General features: G+C 34.9%; 2 protein-coding genes across 5 annotated transcripts in view; one reads left to right on the top strand and one right to left on the bottom strand.

Moving 5' to 3' along the window:
* The window catches only part of MED21 (mediator complex subunit 21), a 115,233-nt gene extending 98,350 nt beyond the window's left edge, over nt 1-16,883 (bottom strand). Inside the window, exon 1 of the mRNA XM_055572534.1 lies at nt 16,879-16,883. The gene's annotated coding sequence lies outside the window, so the exon portion shown is untranslated. The remainder of the gene's footprint in view (nt 1-16,878) is intronic.
* Nucleotides 1-26,068, top strand: part of INTS13 (integrator complex subunit 13) — a 30,628-nt gene extending 4,560 nt beyond the window's left edge. Inside the window, exons 4-17 of one of the 4 annotated variants that reach the window (XM_055572421.1) lie at nt 6,080-6,282; nt 6,657-6,737; nt 8,256-8,358; nt 9,921-10,049; nt 11,773-11,857; nt 16,333-16,422; nt 16,633-16,722; nt 18,032-18,210; nt 19,156-19,326; nt 19,571-19,725; nt 20,050-20,280; nt 22,136-22,275; nt 24,801-24,936; nt 25,717-26,068. In XM_055572421.1, coding sequence (XP_055428396.1) covers nt 6,080-6,282; nt 6,657-6,737; nt 8,256-8,358; nt 9,921-10,049; nt 11,773-11,857; nt 16,333-16,422; nt 16,633-16,722; nt 18,032-18,210; nt 19,156-19,326; nt 19,571-19,725; nt 20,050-20,280; nt 22,136-22,275; nt 24,801-24,936; nt 25,717-25,756 — 1,833 coding nt within the window. In that variant the 3' untranslated portion in view covers nt 25,757-26,068. The remainder of the gene's footprint in view (nt 1-6,079; nt 6,283-6,656; nt 6,738-8,255; nt 8,359-9,920; nt 10,050-11,772; nt 11,858-16,332; nt 16,423-16,632; nt 16,723-18,031; nt 18,211-19,155; nt 19,327-19,570; nt 19,726-20,049; nt 20,281-22,135; nt 22,276-24,800; nt 24,937-25,716) is intronic. The other 3 variants (XM_055572432.1, XM_055572450.1, XM_055572442.1) reach the window with 3 other exon arrangements.
* Nucleotides 26,069-26,481: the final 413 nt, after the last annotated feature.

Below are 26,481 nucleotides of genomic sequence, written 5' to 3'. Positions count from 1 at the left end.
TTCTTGTACAATTTTTTTATATATTTCTGGAATTTATATTTACTTTTTTCGCTTTTAATATAGTTAGTTTTCTGAGAATATATTGCTGTTTTCCTCATGTCTCTACAAAAAAATTTTGATGTTTTTATTATTGGCGAATTAGAAATTAGGCGGTTTGATTTTTTTTTTTTTTTCCTTGAAAAACTTCCTGGAGCTCAGTCTTGGGCTGCAGTTGGAACTGGTTGCGTTTCTAGGCCAGTTGCCCTGCTGTCGTCCTCCTTGCTCCCTGCCTTTCAGTTCCCAGTTTTTTTCTTTTTTTTTTGGTGTGTGTGTAATCTCTTGTTTTGGGAGGATATACCCTCCAGAATTTCTGCAATTTACCTTACAGTTTATTCTTACTAGAGGTATAAAAATTTAAGTTTGGAAATAATTTTTTCTTCAAAATCCTGAGGGCCTTACTCTACTGTTATATAGCTTCCAGTCTTGTCAAGAAGTCAAATATTTTTTCCTTTGTAAAGCGGAAATATTTCTTTGCAACGTTTTAGAATATTTTCTTTCTCCCTTTTGTTCTGAAATTTCTCAAGTGTTTGCCCCAGTGTTGGTCTTTTGTCATTCACTGAGCTAGGGTTTATATTCTTCCAGAGAAGTGTCCTAGCTCTCCCAGTGAGCTAGGGTTTATATTCTTCCAGTGAGCTAGGGTTTATATTCTTCCAGTGAGCTAGGGTTTATATTCTTCCAGTGAGCTAGGGTTTATATTCTTCCAGAGAAATTTCCCTGTACTGTTTCTTTGATAATGTTCTTGTCTTTGTGTTCTGCATCTTTCTGGAATCCCTATGAGTGGGAAATTGGACTTCCTGAATTAATTCCCTTATTCTTTTTCTCCTTGGTCCTTATTGTTCTTTCTAAGCCTTTTACCTATCTCCTTTTAATCCTTATATGGAACTTTTTATTTGATCATATCTTTAATTTCCAAGAACTTTTACTTATGCTTTAATTATGTACATGTTTGTCATTTTCTTTTCTTGCTTTATGGGTGTAATTTTTTAATATGAAGGTACTAGTAATTTATTTGATGTTTTCTCTTGATCTCTTTGTGTTTTCCATGTTCTTTTCATGTTGAGGCTTTTCTTAATGCCTGCTAATACTTGGGTAATGCAATCTTGTTTAAAAGAAAGGCACTCAACAGCAGGTGAGAAGATCTGCATGTTATGAAGTAGGTATTGCTGACTGGTCTTTGTCATAGTTATCTAATTGTTCTCCCTGGGAGACCTCTGGGTGTCAGAATGGACAGATCACCTCTCTGGGACCACCCAGGGTCTCCAGGGAAGACCTTACACTCTTCTATCTCTATGCTGTAAACCTGATTATCAGCCTTCTGGGAACCAGGGGAGAGGGTAGGTAAAATATCAAACTTCCACTCAGTCTTTCTGGTTTTGGTCTAGTATTGTGCTGTCCAATGTACCAGCCATATGTAGCTACTGTTAGCTATTAAATAGCTACTATTTAAAATTAAATTTACTGGAAAAGACCTTGATCCTGGGAAAAACTGAGGGCAAAAGGAGAAGAGGATGACAGAGGATGAGATGGTTGGATGACATCACTGACTGATTGGACATGGATTTGAGCAAACTCAAGGAGATAGTGAAGGACAGAAGAGCCTGGTGGGCTGCAGGTCATGGAGTCACAAAGAGTTGGACATGACTTAGTGACTGAACAAAATTAAATGCAGTTAAAAGTTCAGTTTCTCTGTAGTACTGGCCATGTTTCAGATGCTCAAATAAAATACATGTGGATAGTGGCTACTGTACAGCACAGATATAGAATATTTCCATCATCACAGAAAATTCTTTTGGGCAGCACTGGTCTAGTGTCTTACCCTTACATTCTGCTGCACTTGGTGAAATCCTTGTTTGGTAACTTCCTGGTTCAGTTCCTCCAAGGGATGTGATTCTGTGTCTGGGGAGAGGTGGTCATTTGCATGGGTAGGGTGTAAGTTTGGGAGTCAAGTTGTACTTTATACTGATGTCAACTCATTCAGTTTTCAGTATCTTGCTCACTCTTGCTTTGTGTGGTACTTGATACCTCAGTTTCTGAACTTCTCCTAGATTCTGAAAAGCGTATCATCTTGCTTTTCCCATGTAGGGACTTAGATTCAGCTAATTCAGTGTTGCTAAGTCGATTACCTGTCCTCCATACATTCTTGCTGACATCTCTTGTTTATTCTCTTGTCTGCTCCTCCATTCTCTTCATATTTGTGAGTTTATTGGGGTTCCCCCCTCTGCCCCCCTGCCTTTGGTGTTTGCTTTTTAAAATTAAATTCCTTTACTACAGTTTTAGTGGGGTTTTAGGAGGAAGCAGAAATAAACCCATGCTCAATACATCAAGTTTATGCTTTTTAAACGTGTCTAAGGATACTGAGTTTGTGGTAGATTGCATTCTTTGCTGTTTTTTAGTTGGATAGCAGACTTCAGTCTACAAAGTTCTTCACTGATGAATATGAGCAAGAGAGACAAGCATTAGTGAAATATTTTAATACATTATTTTGAACTATTTCATGTTAAAAATTCTCTGTTAATGGATATCCTTTAATGAAAATAGCTCAGTTGTGTCTGACTCTTTGCGACCCCATCAACTATACAGTCCATGGAATTCTCTAGGCCAGAATACTGGAGTGGGTGGCTATTCCCTTCTCCAGGGGATCTTCCCAACACAAGGATCAAACCCAGGTCTCCCACATTGCAGGCAGATTCTTTATCAGCTGAGCCACCAGGTAAGCCTTTAATGGAATTAATCCCATCCAAATGGGGGTTTTAAACTGAATACTTATGAGAAAATGTGTTTACAACAGTGTTTGGTCTTAAAATGTTGTGATTAATATAATATATAAACATTTCTAATCTTTTCTTTTGAGGTAACTCACTGAAGGTGACAGGTGGGTAGGAGGGCTATTTTTTGGCTTGTCTTTGCATTTATATCACTCCAGAATGATCTTTATTCTTTAATTGCTTGAAAAAAGTATTAAAGATTGCATTCATTCCCCTGTACAATCTCTTAGAAATAGCATGTATTCTGTTTTGTTCTTTCAAGAGGTACTGTGAAAGAAGGCTGAGGCTTCTCTAGTTGTATATGAATAAAAATAAGTACAAATATGTATAGATTTTCCTTACTGCACCTCTGCAGTGCAGTAAAAGGTATGCATTTGATAATGGTAGATATACTGATGATACGAGAATTACTGTAGTACTTCCTTCTGCTTTCTGAAGGTAAAGAAATATTATATCATACTATATCACAAGAGTTGCTTTTAGATTATGAACTGAAGGGAAACTAGTTTTGAATGCAACCATATAGCAAAGCATCCGTGTTTAGGATGATACAAAGTAATTGACATTTTGTGTAAATTATGTATCATCATCTCCATGTTGACACATTTTATGTTTAGCTTTAGTTATCCATGTCACACCTTTCTCTAGTTATTTTGAATAATCATGAGAAAAAATTGAAGTAGATTGATTGAAGAATGTTTAGGCTGGAAGGATTGTAGACATTTTTTGCTTTGGCTCTTTCTTCGTGCTGGTGAAGGTACTGAAGCCCAGGGGGCCAGAGGTAGTTTGACTTACATGCTTAGATTCAGGGCTTCTTCTCTTACATCTTATAATGCTATCCTCTCTGTTCATGGTAGATGTTACTAAAAAAATGTGTCAAATTTCAAGAGTCTTGTTTTTGTTAGCTAAATTTAAGTGAAGTCTACAAGTATCATACTAGTGTGGGGCAGGTTCTATTGGTTTCACTTTCAGATTAGGTTAAAGGACTAGGAGAGATTGACCAGGATCAGTTCAGTTCAGTTGCTCAGTCATGTCCGACTCTTTTCGACCCCATGAATCACAGCACGCCAGGCCTCCCTGTCCATCACCAACTCCTGGAGTTCACTCAGACTCAGGTCCATCGAGTCAGTGATGCCATCCAGCCATCTCATCCTCTGTCGTCCCCTTCTCCTGCCCCCAATCCCTCCCAGCATCAGAGTCTTTTCCAATGATTCAGCTCTTCACATGAGGTGGCCAAAGTACTGGAGTTTCAGCTTTAGCATCATTCCTTCCAAAGAAATCCCAGGGCTGATCTCCTTCAGAATGGACTGGTTGGATCTCCTTGCAGTCCAAGGGACTCTCAAGAGTCTTCTGCAACACCACACTTCAAAAGTATCAATTCTCCGGTGCTCAGCCTTCTTCACAGTCCAACTCTCACATCCATACATGACCACAGGAAAAACCATAGCCTTGACTAGAGGGACCTTTGTTGGCAAAGTAATGTCTCTGCTTTTGAATATGCTATCTAGGTTGGTCATAACTTTCCTTCCAAGGAGTAAGCGTCTTTTAATTTCATGGCTGCAGTCACCATCTGCAGTGATTTTGGAGCCCAGAAAAATAAAGTCTGACACTGTTTCCACTGTAAGGCAGAGCAAGGATTTGAGCCCATATTTATCTGACACCAAAAGTTATAAACTTTTCTTTCTGCTGCTTTCCTGTGACCACAGCACCCCTCTCCTAAAAAGCAGTTTCTCCTGTGAACCAGGAACTTTTATAGTGATGTGTACACAGTATTTTTTCTTTTTTGATTATTATTTATGAATAGGTAATACCTATGTAGTTTAAAAATAAAATTTGCATATATATTGGCCTGTGTACATATGTACATACATGTGTGTGTAAATAAAAGCTAGGCTTTGAAGAATTTCCCACTTGTCCCCTGCTCCAGTTAGTGGTATACTAGAGCCTGCTTATGTAGCTTGAGAGAGTTGAGTGTGTGAATCCCATCTCACCTTTGCAGTCAGTGAAAGATTGAAATAAGCTATCATGGGAGTTTTTAACCATAGATACTGGCAAACACTACAAATTAGGAATTTTTTTTTTTAAGAGAACTGGTTTACCAGCACATCGTTTATCCCCATCACTATTAGTTTTTAACTGGACCTTCGAATGTATCTTTATGCATACATAGAACAAAGTCCTCGCTCTTTCTTTTAAAGATTGTTTTAGTTATTTTGGATCCTTGCAGTTCCATATGAACTTTCAAATCTGCTTATCAGAAAAGTCACCTGGAATTCTGACAGGGCTTATATTTAATCCTAGTTCAGTTTGGATAGTACTGTCATCTTAACAATAATAAATCTTCCAATCCAGAAACGTAGGGTGTTTTATATTCATTTAGATCTTTAATTTATTTCAACAATATTTCTTAGTCTCAGAGTATAAAATTTGCATTTCCTTTGTTAAATTTATTTCTAAGCATTTTATTCTTTTTGATGCTATTGTAAATGGAATTATTTTCTTAATTTTACTTTTGAATTTTTCTTTGCAAATGCATAGCAGTGTAGTTGGTTTTGTCTTTTGATCATATACTTGCAACCTTGCTGAGTTTTATTATTTTTAGAAAATTTCTAATGGATTCCTTAGCATTTTCTCCATGCATGATTATTTCATCTGCAACATAGTGATAGTTTTACTTCTTCCTTTCCAATCTGAATTCCTTTTACATCTTTTTCTTTCCTAATTGCCCAGGAGAGAACCTCTAGTACGGTGTTGAATAGACATGGTGAGAGTGGATATCCTTCTGTTTCTAATCTTAGAGGGAATGCATCTGTTAAGCATGATATTATGTGTAGGTTTTTCATAGATGCCTTTTACCTGCTTGAGAAAGTTCCCTTCTGTTTCTAGTTTGTTAACTGTTTATATCATGAAAAGATTTTATTTTATTTTTTTACCTTGGCTCATTTAATCCTCTCTCAACCCATGAAAGGATTTTAGATTTTTGTCAAATGCTTTTTCTGGAGCTGATCATGTGGTTTTTAAAAAATTCTATTGATAGCATTTGTATTAATTAATTTTTGGATGTTAAATCAACTTCGCATTCCTGGAGTAAGTCCCACTTGGTCATGGTATATAATTCCTTTGAAATGTTTCTGGATGCAGTTTGATAGTATGTTGTTGAAGACACTTGTCTCCATGTTTATAACATACATTGGTCTATAGTTTCCATTTCTTGTGATGCCTTTGTCTGACTTGTGCTTATTCTTGTCAACGTAATTGTTTCTCCTTTTACTTAGCTGATGGCAGCATTAGCTGCTGTTGGGCCTCCTAATCCACGGGCAGATCCAGAATGCTGCAGTATTCTGCATGGTCTCGTTGCAGCAGTGGAAACCCTCTGTAAAATTACTGAATACCAACATGAGGCTCGTACTCTGCTGATGGAGAACGCAGAACGTGTTGGAAATAGAGGACGCATAATTTGCATTACTAATGCAAAAAGGTGAGATATTAATCACAGTAATTCTTACTGAGGAATTTTTCATGTCCTACTATGGTTTTTACTTTAAAAAAGTAGAGGCAACATGTTAGCATTTAAGCATATCACATGTGGCCTTTCTAATATCAAAGCTGTGTTCCCAGTTCTAAAATATCCAGTTCACCTCAGTGAAACTGTTTGAATTGGTCAATTTGACTTTTTTCCCCTCTCTAGGTTTTCATTCAGTTGGTTGTTTGATATTGTGAATGAGCATGCTACAGACAATCCTTATTGCAGTAATTAAAGTGCCTGTAACATGATACCACAGCTGAATAGTGTGTTTAATGTTTTTCTCTTATTGTTTATTTAACTTGTTTATATCTTTTTATATCCCATAGTGATAGTCATGTGCGAATGCTTGAGGACTGTGTCCAAGAAACAATTCATGAGCATAACAAACTTGCTGCAAATTCAGATCAGTGAGTAAAATCCATAAATTGAATAAATATTCCATTTTTATAGTCCTGTTTATTTCATTATAATTATTCCAGTAATTTAATTAGTAATTGGTAGCATTCCCTTGAATTCTCTACTGGCTCTACAAATTAGTCAAAATGTATGTTTGATCAGCAACTTTTTGTCCCATTTTCCCTTTCACTATAAGATTTTACTTTTTGCTCACAGGAAAGGTGAGCAGAAGGATAACATAATAAATAAATTTATAATGCATATTTTTAATGGCTAGATCTCATACTCAGTTACAAATCTATAAAATGCCAAATCAAAACATTACAGCTAATTACATTGTATGAATTTTTTAAAAAGAAAAAAGCTACTAAAGACATGTTTGGGACATTGTAGTGTGGAGTATATGTTAGATTGAGCTACTATTAAATTTCTAGGTGGAGTACTGGTATTATTGTTAACAAGTAGGATTATTCTCACTAGGAGAAGGAAGCATGCTGAGGTATGTTGGAGTGAAGTATCATTGCCTCTGCAACTTACTCTTAAATGACTTAGTAAAAAAAAGAAACTGTACATCTTTTTAGTCATTTATAGTGAAAATGAATGTAACTAACAGTGAATATAGGTTAAGGATATATGGGTGTTCATTGAATAGTTCCTTTCTTTTAATTTTTCTGTAGGTTTGGAAATTTTAAAATAAAAAGTTGGCTCACAGATACAGAGAACAAACTAGTAGTTAGTGGAAAGAGGGAAGGGTGGAGGGGCAAGTTGGGGTAAGGATTAAGAGGTACAAACTACTGTATATAAATAACTAAGCTACAAGGATATAGTGTACAACACGGGGAATATAGCCAATATTTTGTAGTAACTATAAATGGAGTATAATTTTTTAAAATTGTGAATCACACTGTGTTGTAAACCTGCAACTTTTATTATTGTACATCAGCTGCACCTCAGTTTAAAAAATTAAATAAAATAAAATGGAGGGGCAAAAACATAAAAAGTTGGGGTAACTTTTTAGTATTACAGATCCTGTATTCTTGGAAATAACCAATTATAGGTAATATAGTTGGCTGATTTTGTCCTTAAAAACGCTAGTATGTATATGTATGCTGTCAGTTGCAGCCTACTCTATGTACTGTATGTAGCCTGTCAAGCTCCTCGGAACGTGGAATTTTCAAGGCAAGAATAGTGGAGAGGGTTGCCATTTAAATACTAGTGAAAGGAAAAATAATACACAATATATTCATTTTTCTCTGTGGCAGTTATCTTTTGAAAATTATACCAGAATGTAAGAATTTTTATCCTTCAAACACACAGAAAATGATCATTTTTGCATTTGAATTAAATTCATAAAAATTACTCGTTAAATGTTCGTAGAAGGATAGCAATTATATAGTATTTCCGAATATTTAGCTTTTATGTTAACTGTACTAATCTGATTTATACACTGTTTTAGTATATTAAATGTTTTATGGTTTACCTGCCTGAATTCTTTCCATAGTATGTGTTCTTATCTTTTAAGTGAAAAGTTTTTCTTTAAGTCTCATGCAGATTCAGAAATGTGAGCTAGTCTTGATCCACACCTACCCTGTTGGTGAAGACAGCCTTGTATCTGATCGTACTAAGAAAGAGGTAAGTAGAGGTCATAGAAGAGGTCATTGTTAGTTATTAATGATAAACACAAGGCTTAGCATAAGAATGATCAGGTTGCCAACATTTCCTGCTAAGAAAATTTAGTTTTGAAATCTACCTGTATGGCAAAATACCTGGATTGGTGCTTTATGTTATAATTGTAGATTTTGAAAGTATTTTCTGTTTTGCTTGCCTCTTAATGTTTATTTCAAATAACTTTATTGTCAAACCACACACAATCTGTATTGTTTCTCAAATTTCAATTACTGTTTGTGTGTGTGAGTCGCTCAGTTGTGTCTGACTCTTTGTAACCCCATGGACTGTAGCCTGCCAGGCTCCTCCATCCATGGGAGTTTTCTAGGCAAGAATACTGGAGTAGGTTGCCCTTTCCTTCTCCAGGGGCTCTTCCTGACCCAGGGATTGAACTCAGGTCTCCCACATTGCAGTCAGACTCTTATCATCTGAGCCAAATTGCTTTAATGACTTCTTTTTCTGGAAAACTTTCTTTTTTTTCCTCATTAGAAGAAAAATACACTCTTTAGTCAAAATATACTCCTATAGCAAAGAAACTAATTTTACCTGTCCAGAAGGGAAAAGACTAATTTCCAACCTTAGTTTTACTTTTCAAATAAATTGGCACAATTTTAAAGGAAAAGATGAGTCTGTTGATTATTAAATGGATTCACATAGCATAGACCATATCAGTGGTCTGTGTTTAGCAATACAGATATATGTGTTTATATAATGATATTAAATGTATATGTTCTTATTTCTGTTTTTTTATTTAGCATTATTTATTATAAACATCTAAAGTATTAATGAATTTTTTTTATAACTGATTGGTTTTTTTTTAAATTTTTTTATTATTATTATTTTTTAATTTTTTTTTAGGTTATCTCTGTCATTGTATTTTAGGTGATTTCCAGTGTAAACCCATTTTTTTTGTTAGCTTTTTTGTAACTCTTGATAACATGACAGTACTTTGACTTTATGATAAGTAAACAATTTACTTACGATAAATATTACCCTGGAATGAATAAAATGTTACCTTGTTATAAGTGACTTGGCTGCCTTATTACGTTTATTGGTGACAAAATATGACATTTGTAGTGATTTTCATTCTTTGTAATGAGCAGTGTTATCTGCAGAGGTTTGTCTTCACAAAATTAATTATTCTACAGTATTTCTGTGGGTCACCTCAAATCAATTTTGCATATAGATAAATAGAAGTAAAACTTATAAATTAAAATATATATTTAAATCAAAGATTATTCTACTCTGAGTTTCAAGAGGACAGAGATTTTACCTGTTCACTGCTGTATCCTCCAATAACTCACAGTTTCTAGTAATCAGTATAGTAAGTTCTCCTTACCTATCTGTTGACTGAATGAATGAATAAAAATGTATTACTAAGATAATGATAATGATTAACTTATGGATTTTTTGTTTCCTATCTCAAAAGTTTAAAAGTACTTAATTTTTATGGGTTGAAGTAAAATATTTTGCCCTAAGTTACAATGTATTAATGTTTTGTGTGTTATTTTTTTCATACTTCTCTATAGTTGTCCCCCGTTTTAACCAGCGAAGTTCATAGTGTTCGTGCAGGACGGCATCTTGCTACCAAATTAAATATTTTAGTACAGCAGCATTTCGACTTGGCTTCAACTACTATTACTAATATTCCAATGAAGGTGGGCAGTTCTTTTTCTTGCTACTTTGAAAACTGCTTTGCTTTTTAAATGTTTGCTTGATATGTATTATTTGTTTTAATGAACCTTAATTCTTTCTTCCCATATCATATTTTCTGTTTTGCTAGCCCACATTCAGTGTTTTTGACCAGGTTAGTAAATAATGAAAAGCAACATGAAAGGATCACAGAACAAAATGCACTATTTTTTTCCTAATTTGAACCTTCTGTATCAGCTTTTTTGTTTTTAATTTTGCTCTCATTATTTTTGTCAAAATATAATTTTCATCTGAAATGATTACTTTTTTCTGTGATTCTTTTCCTGACAGTTGCTATTAGATTTAACTTACTTCGTGTGTTCTAGTAGATCTTCTGTTTCCTTTATTTTTGTTCTTCCCTACACACTATAAAGGTGTTTATAGCTGATAGGTCTAACTAGGGGAAAAAAGTTTATGATTTTAAACAAGTTTATTATTCTAGTTGAAAAACTACCATATGAGTCTTATGATTTTACTAAAGGATTTTCTTAGGAATCTGTTACTAACTTGTCATTTTCATTATGGGCTTCCCTGATGACTCTGGTCAAGAGTCTGCCTGCCAATGCAGGAGATGTGGGTTCAATCCCTGGGTCGGGAGGATCCCCTGGAGAAGGAAATGACAACCCACTCCAGTAGTCTTGCCTGGGAAATCCCACAGACAGAGGAGCCTGGAGCACTACAGTCCATGGGGTCACAAAAGAGTCAGACACAACTTAGTGACTAAACAGCAACAGCATTTTCATTGTATTACTTAGTTGTCTTAAGACCAGTATGATGCCTGGCCTATAGAAAGCTTCACGTGAATTTTTACTGAGTGGAGTTAAGTTTAATTGTATTGTTTATGTCTACAAACATAAAGTAGCCACTATATCTAAACATTTAAATTCATTTCTTATAAGTCCAGTTGTATTTTTTTGCATATTATAAAAACAAATTTGCATGAGAAATGTAATCTTTTCATTATTAATTCCTTCCTTATACCAGTGGGAGGCTCTTCAGTGGAAATCATAGCCTTAATAGATCAGTTTCGGTGAGGAAGCAATTAAGAAGTAAAATAGCATAATAGATACACTATATAATTTCATGAGTTGTAAGCAAAATCCTCTGAGGATGATAGATACATTACTTTTTAAATCTGACCATGTTTGTGTGTTACTGGTGTGACTCCTCAATCTCTGTCTCTTTCTTGTAAATAGATAATACTAAAATTTCTATTTACTGTTTAGTGAAAACAAGTTGCTGAACTTGTTTATTAGTCTATATTTGCTATTTTATATAATTGGTGCTTGTTTAATTTACTATAGGAATTTAAAGATGCTATTTCCTCCTTTAAACAACTATTGTACAATTAGCAAACTATTTGAGTTAAGTCATATTTGCATATAAAAAAGTATTGGCAGGACAATGCATTCAGAGTAAAAAAAATTCTGAATTTCTAGATTAGTCATCTACGTTAATTCTGACATAAAACCATTACTTTATTGCTGAAATGCAGCCAGTAGTTTTTTTTCATATAGTTTGTATTGAATTGGAAAAGTATTGCATCTTTAAATAGATTAAATACTGAGCACATTGTCCTATTATTATAGCTAATTACTGTTGAGTATATTTGATCTCACTTTAAGAAAAATGAATAATTAATTCATTTTTTAAAAATCAAAGCCAAGTTATTTTTAATTTTGCTTTAAGGAAGAACAACATGCTAACACATCTGCCAATTATGATGTGGAGCTGCTTCATCACAAAGATGCACATGTAGATTTCCTAAAAAGTGGTAAGTAAGAGACATTGGAAAGTATTATTTTATAAGATCTAACATAGGAAAACATACTAACAGCTTTGAGAAGTTCTTGAGTAACTAACCTGATGACTTTAGTTCATCCCTTTGCAAACTTATCTGACAGTGTCACCCATTAATCGCCATGGAACCTAGTGTTCTATTGAGTATACTTTGGGAAAGATGAGGCTAATGGAACAAATACAGGTATACCTTGTTTTATCATGCTTTGCTTTAGCAGATGTAGCTTTTTTTTTTTTTTTTTTTAACAAATTGAATGTTTGTGGTAACAGGGGTTGAACAAATCTGTTGGTGTCATTTTTTAATAGCACTTGCTCACTTCATGTCTCTGTGTCACATTTTGGTGATTCTCACAATATTTCAAACTTTTTCATCATCATTATATTTGTTACGGTCACCTGTGATCGATGGTCTTTGATGTTGCTATTGTAATTGTCTTGGGGTACCACAAACTGTACCCATATAAGACAGAGAACTTATCCATAAATGTGTGTTTCTGACTGCTCCACAAACTGGCTTTTCTCTGTCTCTTTGTCTCTTCTTGGGCCACCCTATTCCCTGAGACACAAAAATACTGATGTTATTAGATTAGATAATCTCCAAGTCCATCCATGTTGCTGCAAATGGTGTTATTTCATGCTTTTTAATGGCTGAGTAATACTCCTTGGTATGTATGTATCATACCTGCTTTATCCATTCATCTTAACTGGACATTTAGGTTCTTCTGTCTTGACTGTTGTAAACAGTGCTGCAGTGAAAATTGGGCTGCATGTATCTTTCCGAATTAGTTTTCTCTAGGTACATGCCCAAGAGTGGGCTTGCTGGATCATACAGTAGCTCTATTTTTAGTTTTTTAAAGAACCTCAGTACTGTTCTCCATAATGGCTGTGTTAATTTATATTCTCATCAACAGTGTAAGAGGGTTCCTTTTTCTTGTCAACCTCACCAACATTTATTGTTTGCAGATTTTTTTGATTATGGCCATTCTGATACCTCATTGTAGTTTTGATTTGCATTTCTCTAATAATTAACAATATTGAGCATCTTTTCATGTGCCTCTTGGCCATGTGTATATCGTCTTTGGAGAAATGTCTCTTTAGGTCTTTTGCCCATTTTTTGATTGGATTGTTTTTTGATATTGAGCTGCATGAGCTGTTTGTAAATTTTGGAGACTAATCCCTTGTCCACATCATTTGCAAATATTTTCTCCCATTCTATGAGTCATCATTTCATTTTGTTTATGATTTCCTTTGCTGTGAAAAAGCTTTTGAGTTTAATTATGTCCCATTTGTTTATTTTTGTTTTAATGTTCATTATCTGGACATCTCTCAGTTTAAATCAAAAGCTCAAAATGATTAAGCTTAGTGAGGAAGGCATGTGGAAAGCCAAAATAGGCTGAAAGTGAGGCCTCTTGTGCCAAACAGTTAGCCAAGTTGTGAATGCAAGGGAAAAGTTCTTGAAGGAAATTAAAAGTGCTACTTCAGTGAACAGAGAAATAATAAGAAAGTGAAACAGCCTTATTGGTGACATGGAGAAGGTTACAGTGGTTTAGATAGAAGATTAGACTAGCCACAATATTGCCAAAGCCAAAACCTGATCCAGAGCAAGGCCTTCACTCTTCAATTCTGTGAAGGCTGAAAGAGATGAGGAAGATACAGAAGAAAAGTTTGAAGCTAGCAGAGGCTGGTTCATGAGATTTAAGCAAAGAAACTCTAAAACATACAAATGCACAGTAAAGCAGCAACTGCTGATGTGAAGCTGCAGCAAGTTATTCAGAAGATCAAGCTCAGTGATCACTGAAGTTGGTTGGCTACACTAAACAACAGATTTTCAGTGTAGATTAGACAGCCTTCTATTGAAAGAAGATGCCATCTAGGACTCTCATGGCTAGAGAGAAGTCAGTGTCTGACTTCAAAGCCTCAGAGGAAAGGCAGACATTTTTATTAGGGTCTAATGCAGCTGGTGACTTTAAGTTTAAGGCAATGCTTATTTACCATTCTGAAAATCCTAGGGCCCTTAGGAATTATGTTAAATCTATTCCACCTGTGCTCTATCAGCGTAACAACAAAGCCCGGATAATAGCACATTAGTTGACATCATGGTTTACTGATTCCAAGTAACAACAGGATCTTCTGATTTTAAGCCCACTGTTGAAACCTACTGCTCAGAGAAAAGGGTTTTATTCAAAATGTTACTGCTTGTTGCACAGTACATCTGATATCTCAAGAGCTCTGATGGAGACATCAGTGAGATTAATGTTTTCATGCCTACTAACACAACATCCATTCTGCAGCACATGGATGAAGGAGTAATTTTGACTTTCAAGAAAGCCTTGTGTTTAGCCACTCAGTCATGTCTGACTCTTTTCAATCCTATGGACTGTAGCCCACGAGGCTTGTCTGTCCATGGGATTTTTCCAGGCAAGAATACTGGAGTGGGTTGCCATTTCCTCCTCCAGGGGATCTTTCCGACACAGGGATCAAACCCACATCTCCTTCCTGCCTCTCCTACACTTGCAGGTGAATTCTTTACCACTTGAGCCATATGGGAAGTCCTTCAGAAGCCTTACTATTTAAGAAATATATTTTGTAGAACTATAATTGCCTTTGATAGTGATTCCTCTGATTGAGCTCAGCTAAAAATGCTGGATCATTGAAAAAGCAAGAGAGTTCCAGAAAAATGTCTATTTCTGCTTTATTGACTATGCTAAAGCCTTTGACTGTGTGAATCACATTAAACTGTGGACAATTCTTCAAGAGATGGGAATACCAGACCACCTGACCTGCCTCTTGAGAAACCTATATGCAGGTCAGGAAGCAAGAGTTAGAACTGGACATGGAACAACAGACTGGTTCCAAATAGGAAAAGGAGTACGTCAAGGCTGTATATCGTCACCCTGCTTATTTACCTTCTATGCAGAGTATATTTGCATAGATGTTTCTCATGTTTCTTCATGAGAAACGCTGGGCTGGAAGAAGCACAAACTGGAATCAAGATTGCCGGGAGAAATATCAATAACCTCAGATATGTAGATGACCCCACCCTTATGGCAGAAAGTGAAGAGGAACTAAAAAGCCTCTTGATGAAAGTGAAAGAGAAGAGTGACAAAGTTGGATTAAAGCTCAACATTCAGAAAACTAAGATCATGGGATCTGGTCCCATCACTTCATGGGAAATAGATGGGGAAACAGTGGAAACAATGTCAGACTTTATTTTTTTGAGCTCCAAAATCACTGCAGATGGTGATTGCAGCCAGGAAATTAAAAGACACTTACTCCTTGGAAGGAAAGTCATGACCAACCTAGTTAGCATATTGAAAAGCAGAGACATTACTTTGCCAACAAAGGTCCATCTAGTCAAGGCTATGGTTTTTCCAGTGGTCATGTATGGATGTGAGAGCTGGACTGTGAAGAAAGCTGAGCACCGAAGAATTGATGCTTTTGAACTGTGGTGTTGGAGAAGACTCTTGAGAGTCCCTTGGACTGCAAGGAGATCAACCAGTCCATCCTAAAGATGATCAGTCCTGGGTGTTCATTGGAAGGACTGATGCTAAAGCTGAAACTCCAGTACTTTGGCCACCTCATGTGAAGAGCTGACTCATTGGAAAAGACCCTGATCTTGGGAGGGATTGAGGGCAGGAGGAGAAGGGGATGACAGAGGATGAGATGCCTAGATGGCATCACCGACTCGATGCACATGAGTTCGGGTAAACTCCAGGAGTTGGTGATGGACAGGGAGGCCTGGCATGCTGCGATTCATGGGGTCGCAAAGAGTCGGACATGACTGAGCGACTGAACTGAACTGAACTGAAAAATGTTGAAAACCTTCTGGAAAAGATTTACCATTCTAGATGTTGTTAACATTTATTGTTTGTGGGAAGAGGTCAAAACATCACCTTAACAGGAGTTTGGGAAAAGTTGATTTCAACCCTCTCGGATGACTTTGAGGAGTTTAAGACTTCAGTGTTGTCATTATTTTGACATCTGTTTACTCAACTCCATTAAGGCAAAAAGTGTTCACTTATATCTCATATATTTAACTTATACACTCCTCATTTTATGTTTTTTCTTAAAAATTTATTGGGATTCAGAACAATGAGTTATGTATTTTAGATTCCTGAAGGTTTAGTTACATAACCACATTATTTTATCATTTAATAGTGTCAGAGGGAAACCGTTGTAGATTCTTGAAATGTAAAAAATTTTGCTGTTGGTTTTTAGTGTAGTGAATAAAATGATTTATTAATAACAAATTTGGAGGAAAATAAAGTACCTATTTTAATAATAACTAATATCCAAACTCTGGTGTTTTTCTAATAGGCTTAGTACAAAAGATGTTCTCCCAGACTTATTTTCTCTTATAAAGCTTAAACTCTTTCAGAAATCTTGGCACATATTTGAAGTTTGTGATCTATTTAATAATCTTAATATTTCTCTAAATTATTTTTAAAGGTGATAACCATTTAAGTGGCAGCAGTAGAGAAGGCTCATTTAAAGAAACAATAACATTGAAGTGGTGCACACCAAGGACAAATAACATTGGTAGGTACTTAAAAATAATTGAAAGTGAAAAGAATAAATCAAAAGGTTCTTTTCAAGTATTAGGTAGGGTTCATTTGTTTCTTTTTGAATTTTTGTTTTTCATTATTTTAGGGGCTCAAAGAACAAGTTTTTGTTTTTGCTTATTTTTCTCTTTTAATTGTAGAAATATTTCTTTATATTCTTTCAAATCAGTATTTTCTTCTATTTCAGAATTACACTATTGCACTGGCGCTTACCGAATTTCACCTGTAGATGTAAATAGTAGACCTTCCTCCTGCCTTACTAATTTTCTTCTAAATGGTAACTTTCTTTATTTGTTTTTACTGAGATCATTACAAGTGAATCATTAGAATATGTGAAAATGTGAATTCTGGAAAAGCTTAAATGTAGTCTATAACCATTTTATTTTCCAAAGCTGTTTGGCTTCGGTAGCTAAGTCACGTCCGACTCTTACAACCCCATGTACTGTAGCCTGCCAGGCTCCTCTGTCCATAGGATTCTCCAGGCAAGAATACTGGAGTGGGTCTCCATTTCCTTCTCCAGGGGATCTTCCCGACCCGGTAATCGAACCCAGGTCTCCTGCATTGCAGGCAGATTCTTTACCAACTAAGCTATGAGGGAAGCCCAAAGCTGTTTTAAAATTGTATAAATACCCTTTAACAGTTTTACTAATGTTTAAAAATAAGTTGACTTTATGTCTTTCAGACTGTTGTATCTAAGTAAATTTATTTAGTATATTTTTTGGTATTTTTATTTAAAAAAATTGACATTTAGAGTCGAGTTGATTTTTTTGGAAGATAGAATGATATAGATTATCATGGCCTATTGAATTTTAAATTATAAAATATAAATGAACTTATTTCTCTTTACTATTCCTTTATCATAAATAAATATTCTATTTTCAGTAATATATGATGTGATTCTTGAGAGATATAACTTTAAAGCTGTGGTTTCTTTGAGTAAAAAAAAAAAAACTTTAGGCCAAATTATTGAATTCCATTTGCTAAATCTAAATTCCAGTGACTCCTTTGGTGATTCTTATAATAACTAGGTTTTGGAACCACCATAGTAAAGAGTTACTCTGCTTTATCATAAAGTTAATTCAGTTGTTCTATTAAACACAGTTTGATTATCAGATTAGGTAAAGTCCAGATTAAATAACATTTGGTCATGTAAAATAGAAAGTAGTAACAGTAACTGTGCTGATAGGGAGGTATTGTAGAAGTGAATTAAGACTTGCTTTCTCCCTAAAATGGTTTGTAGCTTTGATGATCTGAGGGTTATATAAGAGTTGTCCCACTTTTGTCTTGACGTTTGGGAAGAAAATTTTTATATGAACTTGTAACTGAATGAAACCAAACATACCAGAGACCACTAAACTTATTCTGGAAACTCTCGTACATACCTGTGTAAGCTTGGAGTAACCAAGAGAAGGCTAAGGCTAGCATTCAAATTTTTAGAACTTGACATGCAGAGAGACTGAATTAGCAATGCTAGTTAAAATATGAGGGGCAATAAGTAAAATGAAAAACCTAGATGTCAATCTTATGGGAAAAATTAAGAGCCACTTGAATTCCATCACTGATAAGAGCAATCTTGTTTTTAACAGGCCGTTCTGTTTTATTGGAACAACCACGAAAGTCAGGTTCCAAAGTCATCAGTCATATGCTTAGTAGCCATGGAGGAGAGATTTTTTTGCACGTCCTTAGTAGTTCTCGATCCATTCTAGAAGATCCACCTTCAATTAGTGAAGGATGTGGAGGAAGAGTTACCGACTACCGGATTACAGTAAGACACTAATATCTATAAATTTTGAGTCGATCATTCAGCGAACATGTAGAGGGCCTATTGCATGCTAAGACCTGTAGCAGAAAGAAGTTTAGAGAAGTTGATTTTTTATTATTATTTTAATTAGATGAATTTCCTGCAGTACTTGCTCAAAAGAGCTATTTATTTATCACTATGTCATCTTCCCTATGTACTCAGTGTATGCTGAGATGTATGTGGATAGCATTGACATGATGGAATTAATAGGAAAGAATGGAAATTGATTTGCACAATACCTTAGGCTGAATTTTAATTTCTAGTAACTTAAGTGCCAAGCATAAACCTTTGATTTGGATTCTGCTACTTTGAAATAACACTGTCAGTTTTTGTGTTATTGATAGGTACATACAGGGCAATTGGGTCTATTTTTGATAGAAACTGTATTGTTCTGATTTGAATTGTTCACTCCCTACCCATCTATTATATTGGATATTTCATGACTGTCTACTTTTTAAGGTGGTTATAACAATTAAATGTGAATGTGAACAATTAAATGTAAATTACCTATAATTCCATCATTAAAGATAAACACTGTTAACATTTTGATATTGTGTTAAGAAAATTTTTAAGTAGAATGGTATTTTAATGTGCCGAACTTAGTCTTTTATCTGCATATAATAGAAAAGAGATGAATTATAGATGTGAAGAAAAATCAGTGGTTTTAAAAAGTGGAAGGAACCATGAATGTATTTATGTTTGAGACTTTCTTAATCTCCATTAAGTAAAGGCTGGGTTTCATGTTCAAAAAGAAAAGAAAAAATTAGTGTGTGGAGGGTGGGCTGCTAGAGAAAATGCTTTGTTGTATATCACAGGACAGAAGACATCAGGGGAACAGACTGTTACATGTAATCCACACTGAAACACTAGAAAATAGTTTCTAATTTTATCTTATTTGGTTATCATTAGGATTTTGGTGAATTTATGAGGGAAAACAGATTAACTCCTTTTCTAGACCCCAGATATAAAATCGATGGAAGTCTTGAGATTCCTTTGGAACGAGCAAAAGATCAGTTAGAAAAGCACACCCGTTACTGGCCTATGATTATTTCACAAACCACCATTTTTAATATGCAAGCGGTAAGTGTGAAATAGTTTGTTTTTCTTTTGGATTAATGATATATCATTTATAGATAACATTTATCAAGCAAAGAATAAAATTATATGAGTTTGTTACAGTTAAACAATAGAAAATGGAAATGATAGTAATAGATTAGCTCTCCATGGTGATGTTTAAAATCAATTCAAGTTCTGTCTAGATGCTTTGATACTCATTTTTCATGACAGATTTTCTTTTTCTCTCCTTTTTTTTTGAATCTGACAGGTAGTTCCATTAGCCAGTGTTATTGTGAAAGAGTCTTTGACAGAAGAAGATGTATTAAACTGTCAAAAAACAATATACAACTTAGTCGATATGGAAAGAAAAAACGATCCTCTGCCTATTTCCACAGTTGGTACAAGAGGAAAAGGCCCTAAAAGGTGGGTTTTTTTCCTGTCTTTCTCATATATCACACTTACTTGATGCTTATTGGTTTTTTTTTTTTTCTTTTTTTTTAGCTGACTTATTCCACATGTAAGTTATGTGTTTGGGAGTGTGTTTCTACACATACATAAGATTAAGGTGAAATGATAAAAAACACAATAATAGATGAATTAGACATATTATCAGTTAGAATTGCACCACTGGAAGAGAAAGGAAGCCCATGTTTAATTCTCTCTTTTAACTTCATCATTAACAACTGACACTTGGATATTATTTAAAGAGTATTTTGTAAGGACATTATTTTTAAATCTTTACTTTAGAGATGAGCAGTACAGAATCATGTGGAATGAATTAGAAACCCTTGTCAGAGCCCATATCAACAATTCGGAGAAACATCAGAGAGTCTTGGAATGTCTAATGGCATGTAGAAGCAAACCCCCAGAAGAAGAAGAACGAAAGAAACGAGGAAGAAAGAGGGAGGACAAAGAGGACAAGTCAGAGAAAGCAGTGAAAGATTATGAACAGGAGAAATCCTGGCAAGATTCCGAGAGGTGATTTGTTGATATTAACATAGTCCGTGGTGCCTTCTGTCATATGACACTCTACATGTAACACATTTGAACATTCAGACCTTATTTATTAGTAATGCATTTAATGTGTTTATTGTACTTTATAGCTGTTATTTTATTATTCTTCAAATCTGGAAGGTCTTTCTTGGGCTTAAAGAGGTTTTGCTGTTTTGTTTTGTTTTGTTTGCTATTTAACAGCAAAGGTAGTGTTTAATTTTTCCTAATTAACTTCTGAAAATCATAATACATGATTTTTGTTATCAGTAATTGCTTTTATGTGTTATGCACATCAAAGGCATAGTTTTATTTATTTAGTGAATATTTTTTAAATGCCTATCATATGCCAGACATTTGGCATAAGATCCCTACCCTGGAAGGATGAACAGTATTTTGTAGAGGTTGACCAAGTAAGTGAGCAATTTATAGCAAAGTGTGAAAGACGCTGCTATAAAAATAGGCATAGGAAAAACACTTGAAAGCACAGAAGATCATAGTCCCATCCTGGAAACCTTCTTCATTAGTACATTCTTTTTTCTCAGAAAGGTGTCAGGGTAAATTTGAAAAAAACAAAAAATAATAAACGTCTATAAATAAAAAAAATCATGATGTAGTAGTTGGATTCATCTTTTGTCTCCTTGCCAGAAATCAGGCAAAGAGCCAGGTAACTATCGTCATGGCAATAGTTAAAAGCAGAACTTACATGGAAAGTTTCAGATATGTGCAGCAGTAGAGCAGGCAGTCATCGATTATCTGCTTTCAATAGTTAATGAATTTGTAGCAGACCTCATTTCATATATATCCACATCCATTCCCCTCACCACCCTCCACTTTCCCCACGTGAATATTTTGAAGCTAATACTGAAAAGTGTTTTATTTCATTCATAAGTAGGCAGAACACTTTTATTCTCTTTGGCCTTAGAAATTCTTCCTTAGGGCTGCTGAGTTTCTGACACAAAATTGTCTTGCTTTCAGAAGAGGAGGGAAGAGTATTCTCATTCCGATCCCATTGATCTTCAAGTACATGAAATCCAAGATATGCTTAGAGTTAAGTTCCTAACTTATGGAACATAAATACATTTTCACAGTACATAAACTAGAGGGAACAAATTCTAGTAGATTTCTTAATCTTAGTTCAATTTGAAATAGTGTTTTGTCCGTATCTTTAGAAAAATTAAAATTGTAGATTATTTTCCAAAGATCACATTATTTCTGATCTTTTACATTTTACCTTCCTAAATTCCCTCCTGCCTTCTTCTTTTTACAATTTTAGCACCATTTTCAGAGAAGGCGATGGCACCCCACTCCAGTACTCTTGCCTGGAAAATCCCATGGGCGGAGGAGCCTGGTGGGCTGCAGTCCATGGGGTCGCAAAGAGTCAGACATGACTGAGCAACTTCACTTTCACTGTTCACTTTCATGCATTGGAGAAGGAAATGGCAACCCACTCCAGTGTTCTTGCCTGGAGAATCCCAGGGACGGGGGAGCCTGGTGGGCTGCTGTCTGTGGAGTTGCACAGAGTCGGACATGAATGAAGCGACTTAGCAGTAGCAGCAGCAGCACCATTTTACAGCTAACAACATTACTGAATAATGACACTGATGAAGAAAAAGGAAAAGTTGTATTTATATTCATTAAGTTCTCTTACCGGATTGCAAATTGAGGGTTAGCTTCTGATTTGTTCCTGATTTGTTCCTAGGCTTATGTTGTGAGAGCACATATCTTAATAAGGCTGATTTGCAAAGTCTAGTTTAATTACTGAGCCATTTAGATTTCTAAGAATGTAAACTTAAGTTTTTTTTTTTAATGTGTAAGTTTTTATTATTTGTCCCTCTAAAAGATTAAAAGGAATCTTAGAACGTGGGAAAGAAGAGCTGGCTGAAGCTGAGATTATAAAAGATTCACCTGATTCTCCAGAACCTCCAAATAAAAAGCCTCTTGTTGAGATGGATGAAACTCCACCGGTAGAAAAATCAAAAGGTAAGGCAGAACTGTGGTCACTATGTAAAAAGTTTTCCAATTTAGTTCTGTTGTACAGAGTCCTCTATGTGAGGAACAGCTGCTCACGGCTCCTCATGTCACTTCAGTTCAGTTCAGTTCAGTTCAGTTGCTCAGTGGTGTCTGACTCTTTGCGACCCCATGGACTGCAGCACGCCAGGCTTCCCTGTCCATCACCAACTCCCAGAGCTTGCTTAAACTCATGTCCATCAAGTTGGTGATGCCATCCAACCATCTCGTTCTGTGTTGTCCCTTTCTCCTCCTGCCTTCAGTCTTTCCCAGCATCAGGGTCTTTTCTAAGGGGTCAGTTCTTCATATCAGATGGCCCGAGGATTGGAGCTTCAACTTCAGCATCAGTCCTTCCAATGAATATTCAGGACTGATTTCCTTTAGGACTGACTGGTTGGATCTCCTTGTAGTCAAGGGACTCTCAAGAGTCTTCTCCAACACCACAGTTCAAAAGCATCAATTCTTTGGCGCTCAGCTTTCTTTATGGTCCAACTCTCACATCCTTACATGACTACTGGCAAAACAGTGGCTTTGACTAGACGGACCTTTATCAGCAAAGTAATGTCTCTGCTTTTAAATACGCTGTCTTGGTTGGTCATAGCTTTTTATTGTAGGCCTTAGTTATCTTGAAGGTAAACTAAATTCAGTTCTTTCAGGGTGAATGGGAAATGGTATGACAAAGGACTGGATTTTTAACCACTGCACCCTTACTAATACAGAAAGAACTCAAGGCTGGCCAGGTTACAGTTATTGGTAGCTCATCCTAGGGAGGTTTGTTTTTTTATGTACTACTATTGTAGTATATATTGTAATACATCTTAATATTCTCCAGTTCACTAGTTTCTTTGAAATTAGAGATAGAAGCAATCTTATCAAATTTGTCTTTCAGGCATTTGCCAGGGTACCTGCAAAATAATAGGCTTTAAATAAATATCTCCTGGTAAATTATCCTGTTACTCATATGCCACTGCTGATTAGGATGCAGTTAATTTTGGTTTATTCTAAACAATGCTTCAACATTGTTTGGAAAATACAACTCTAAAAAGTATTAGTAGTAACAAAATGTTGCAGGCAACTGAAACATGTATTAGTAAGAGAATAACTTAAATGATGGTGTGTCCATAGGGTGGGATTTATAAAGCCCCAGAATTACTATTGTCACAAATGTCTACTCTTCCCTCTCGCTAAGGAATATCATTTCAGATTTTAACTTGGATAACTACTTTTTCAGGAAAGACTTCCCTCACCTCCTTTCACACTTATCTGTGCTCTTTTTGATGATAGCCATTCTGACAGCTGTGAGGAGATATCTTATTGTGGTTTTGATTTACCTTTCCCTGGTGACTAAGAATATTGAACATCTTTTCATGTGCCTGTTGGCCATCTGCATTTCCTCTTTGGAAAAATGCATATTCAGGTCCTCTGCCCATTTTTTAATTGGGTTGTTTGTTTCTTTGATATTGAGTTGTAAGAGCTGTTTATATATTTTGGATATTAACCCATTATTGGTCATATCAATTGCAAGTATTATATAGCATTCAGTAGGTTTGGTTTTATTTTGTTGATGGTTTCCTTTGCTGTGCAATCTTTTAAGTTTAATTAGGTTCCATTTGTTTATTTTTCCTTTTGCTTAGGGGACAGATCAGAAAAAAATCATTGCTATGATTTATTTCAAAGAGTTTTCTGTCTGTGTTTTCCTCTAGGAGTTTTATGATTAATGGTCTTACATTTAGGTCTTTAATCCATTTTGATTTTATTTTTGTATATGGTGTTAGGGAATGTTTTTTGCCTCTTCATATTGTGTAGAAAAGAGTTAACTATAGCAGGCCTGAAGCTATATCATCATTAGAAAAGCCTGCTTGCATGTTTGGCCCTTGGCTGACATCTGGGAATATGGCTTTCAAAACATTCCCCAAATGATGAAGTTATGTCTGAATTAAACACCTGCTTTCCTTCTGGGAGTCTGGAATTTTGGTAGTTGTAGTTAGGAAGACAATGCATATGTGCCCAGCCTCTATAAAAACTTTGAACTCTTGAATCTTACTTTTCTGTGATTTTCTGACAGAAATATTGTACACACATGGCTGCATTTTTGCCTCTGGAGGAAGTATGTGGCTGCATTTTTGCCTCTGGAGGAAGTATGCACTCTGTATGAACCCTCATGGGAAGGAGAGAACATGGAAAGCCTGTAGATGGATTTCTCTAGTCTTTGCCTATTGTGTCTTTCTGCCACACTGGGCTGGCTATGTGTTCTTACTCTGCCGCTGTAATGATTCTTAGCTATGACTGTAACTTGATTTTAGTTATTTGAGTCCTAGCAAATCACTGAACTCTAGCAGGTGGTCTTGGAGATCCCTAAACACATAGAAATTTTAGAATAAAGAGAAGATGATATTGCTTAAATTCATATAAAGTGAACAAGAATTAGGGGTAAACTTGTAATCTTTGAAGTCATGAATTGTTCTACTTTTTTTCTCTTCTTTCAAATATTACACCAGGGCCAGTGTCCTTATTATCTTTATGGAGTAATAGAATCAACACTGCCAATTCCAGAAAGCATCAGGAGTTTGCTGGACGTTTGAACTCTGTTAATAACAGAGCTGAGTTATATCAACATCTTAAAGAGGAAAATGGGTTTGTATTATTTATTGTAGAAATTAGTTTTATTAATTGCCTTATTATAATAAGTTTAAAAAATAAACACTGCCTGTTTTTTGTGTTCAGCAGTTTTGATAATGTTACTTAAAAAGAAAAAAAAATCACTTTCTTAAATTTTTGGTGTTTGTAAAAGACCCGGTATTATTCATTGTAACCATGAATGTTCAGTAAACATCATAGAGGGAAAAATCATAAAGAAAACTTAGTATATAGCACTGACCTTATATAAAATGACAGGGAGAAAATATTTTCATAGTAAGTAGTACAGTATTAGGAATATTGAGTTTAATTGAATAAATCCAAAATCTACAAATAATTGAAGATTTATTAGGATAAATATAAAATAATTTAAATGGTTATTTTAATTGCTTTTTTAGAAGAAATTCTCTTAAAAATGTATTGATAAAGAAATTTCTTTAGTAGAAAAGGAAATAAATTCTTGTCTAAATGGTAAAGATTTTTTCCTTTAGTTTTACTTTGAGCAGTATAGTGAAAAAACCAGTGGCCTTTGAAATGAAAGCTTGGGAAAGTCACATGATCTCTCTGGGCCTCCCTCAATTTTCACTCATATGCAAAACATGGAAGTTAAACTAACCATCAGGAACCCTCAAGTTAGTTGTTTTCGAAAGTGCTTACATTCTTCTGTTCTGTGACTATATTAGATTTTAATTTCATTTAAAATTTAGATAAGGAGAAAAAATACGGGTAGTTAATATTTTATCTTACCAGCACTTTTTTTTCCCTCCTATTTTTCAGAATGGAGACAACAGAAAATGGAAAAGCCAGCCGGCAGTAAAGAGTGACTTGAGCAACTGAATTTAGTATACTGCATAGATATTTTGGATGGAATTTGATATAAGAACTTTTACAGCAAGATTGTATAGTTATGTTGCCTGGACTGGTTTTTACATTTTTAAAATATTTCAACTAACTTTATCTTTTTTGTATTAATTGTAAAATTGGCACATATGTCAAAAATATACATTTGTCCTCCCAAATTAAACAAATTTATTTTATGGTAGAGGGTGTTCCCTCGGGAAATGTTTTTTAAAAAATTCTTAGGCTTCTCTTTGCCAAATAAAACTATTAAAATATCTAAAATGCAAAATATCAGAGTGTTCTTTTAAATAAAAGATTATATTCATATAATGGCTGAGAATTTTGAGAAGTTTTTAAGAAATTTTAACAATTTGGGTGATATTTACAGTATTTAATATGAATCTGCAACATATGTGGTGCTTTTCCAAAAACGAATGTTTTTGTTTGCTTATTTTGTATTTTATTTTAGATTATTTTGTGTGTGTGTGTTGCCCTTTTAAAAGCAGAGTTTGCAGGTAGTTTTCAGTTTTGGGATGTTAACATTAATATGTTGGATGATGCTATTTATTCTTTTTCTGCCAAAAACTTACTGTCCATTAACTTTTCATATTGAAAAAGAAGCATGAAGGAGATTGCTTTGCAGACTTATTTACCTATATTGGATGATATTATAATTCTTTTTCTGCTAAAAACTTACTCATT

The sequence above is a fragment of the Bubalus kerabau genome, chromosome 1 (genome assembly GCF_029407905.1).
Source record: "Bubalus kerabau isolate K-KA32 ecotype Philippines breed swamp buffalo chromosome 1, PCC_UOA_SB_1v2, whole genome shotgun sequence".
NCBI lineage: Eukaryota > Metazoa > Chordata > Mammalia > Artiodactyla > Bovidae > Bubalus > Bubalus kerabau.
Note: the sequence above shows the minus strand (reverse complement) of the source record. Positions and strands in the feature narration are given on the sequence as shown.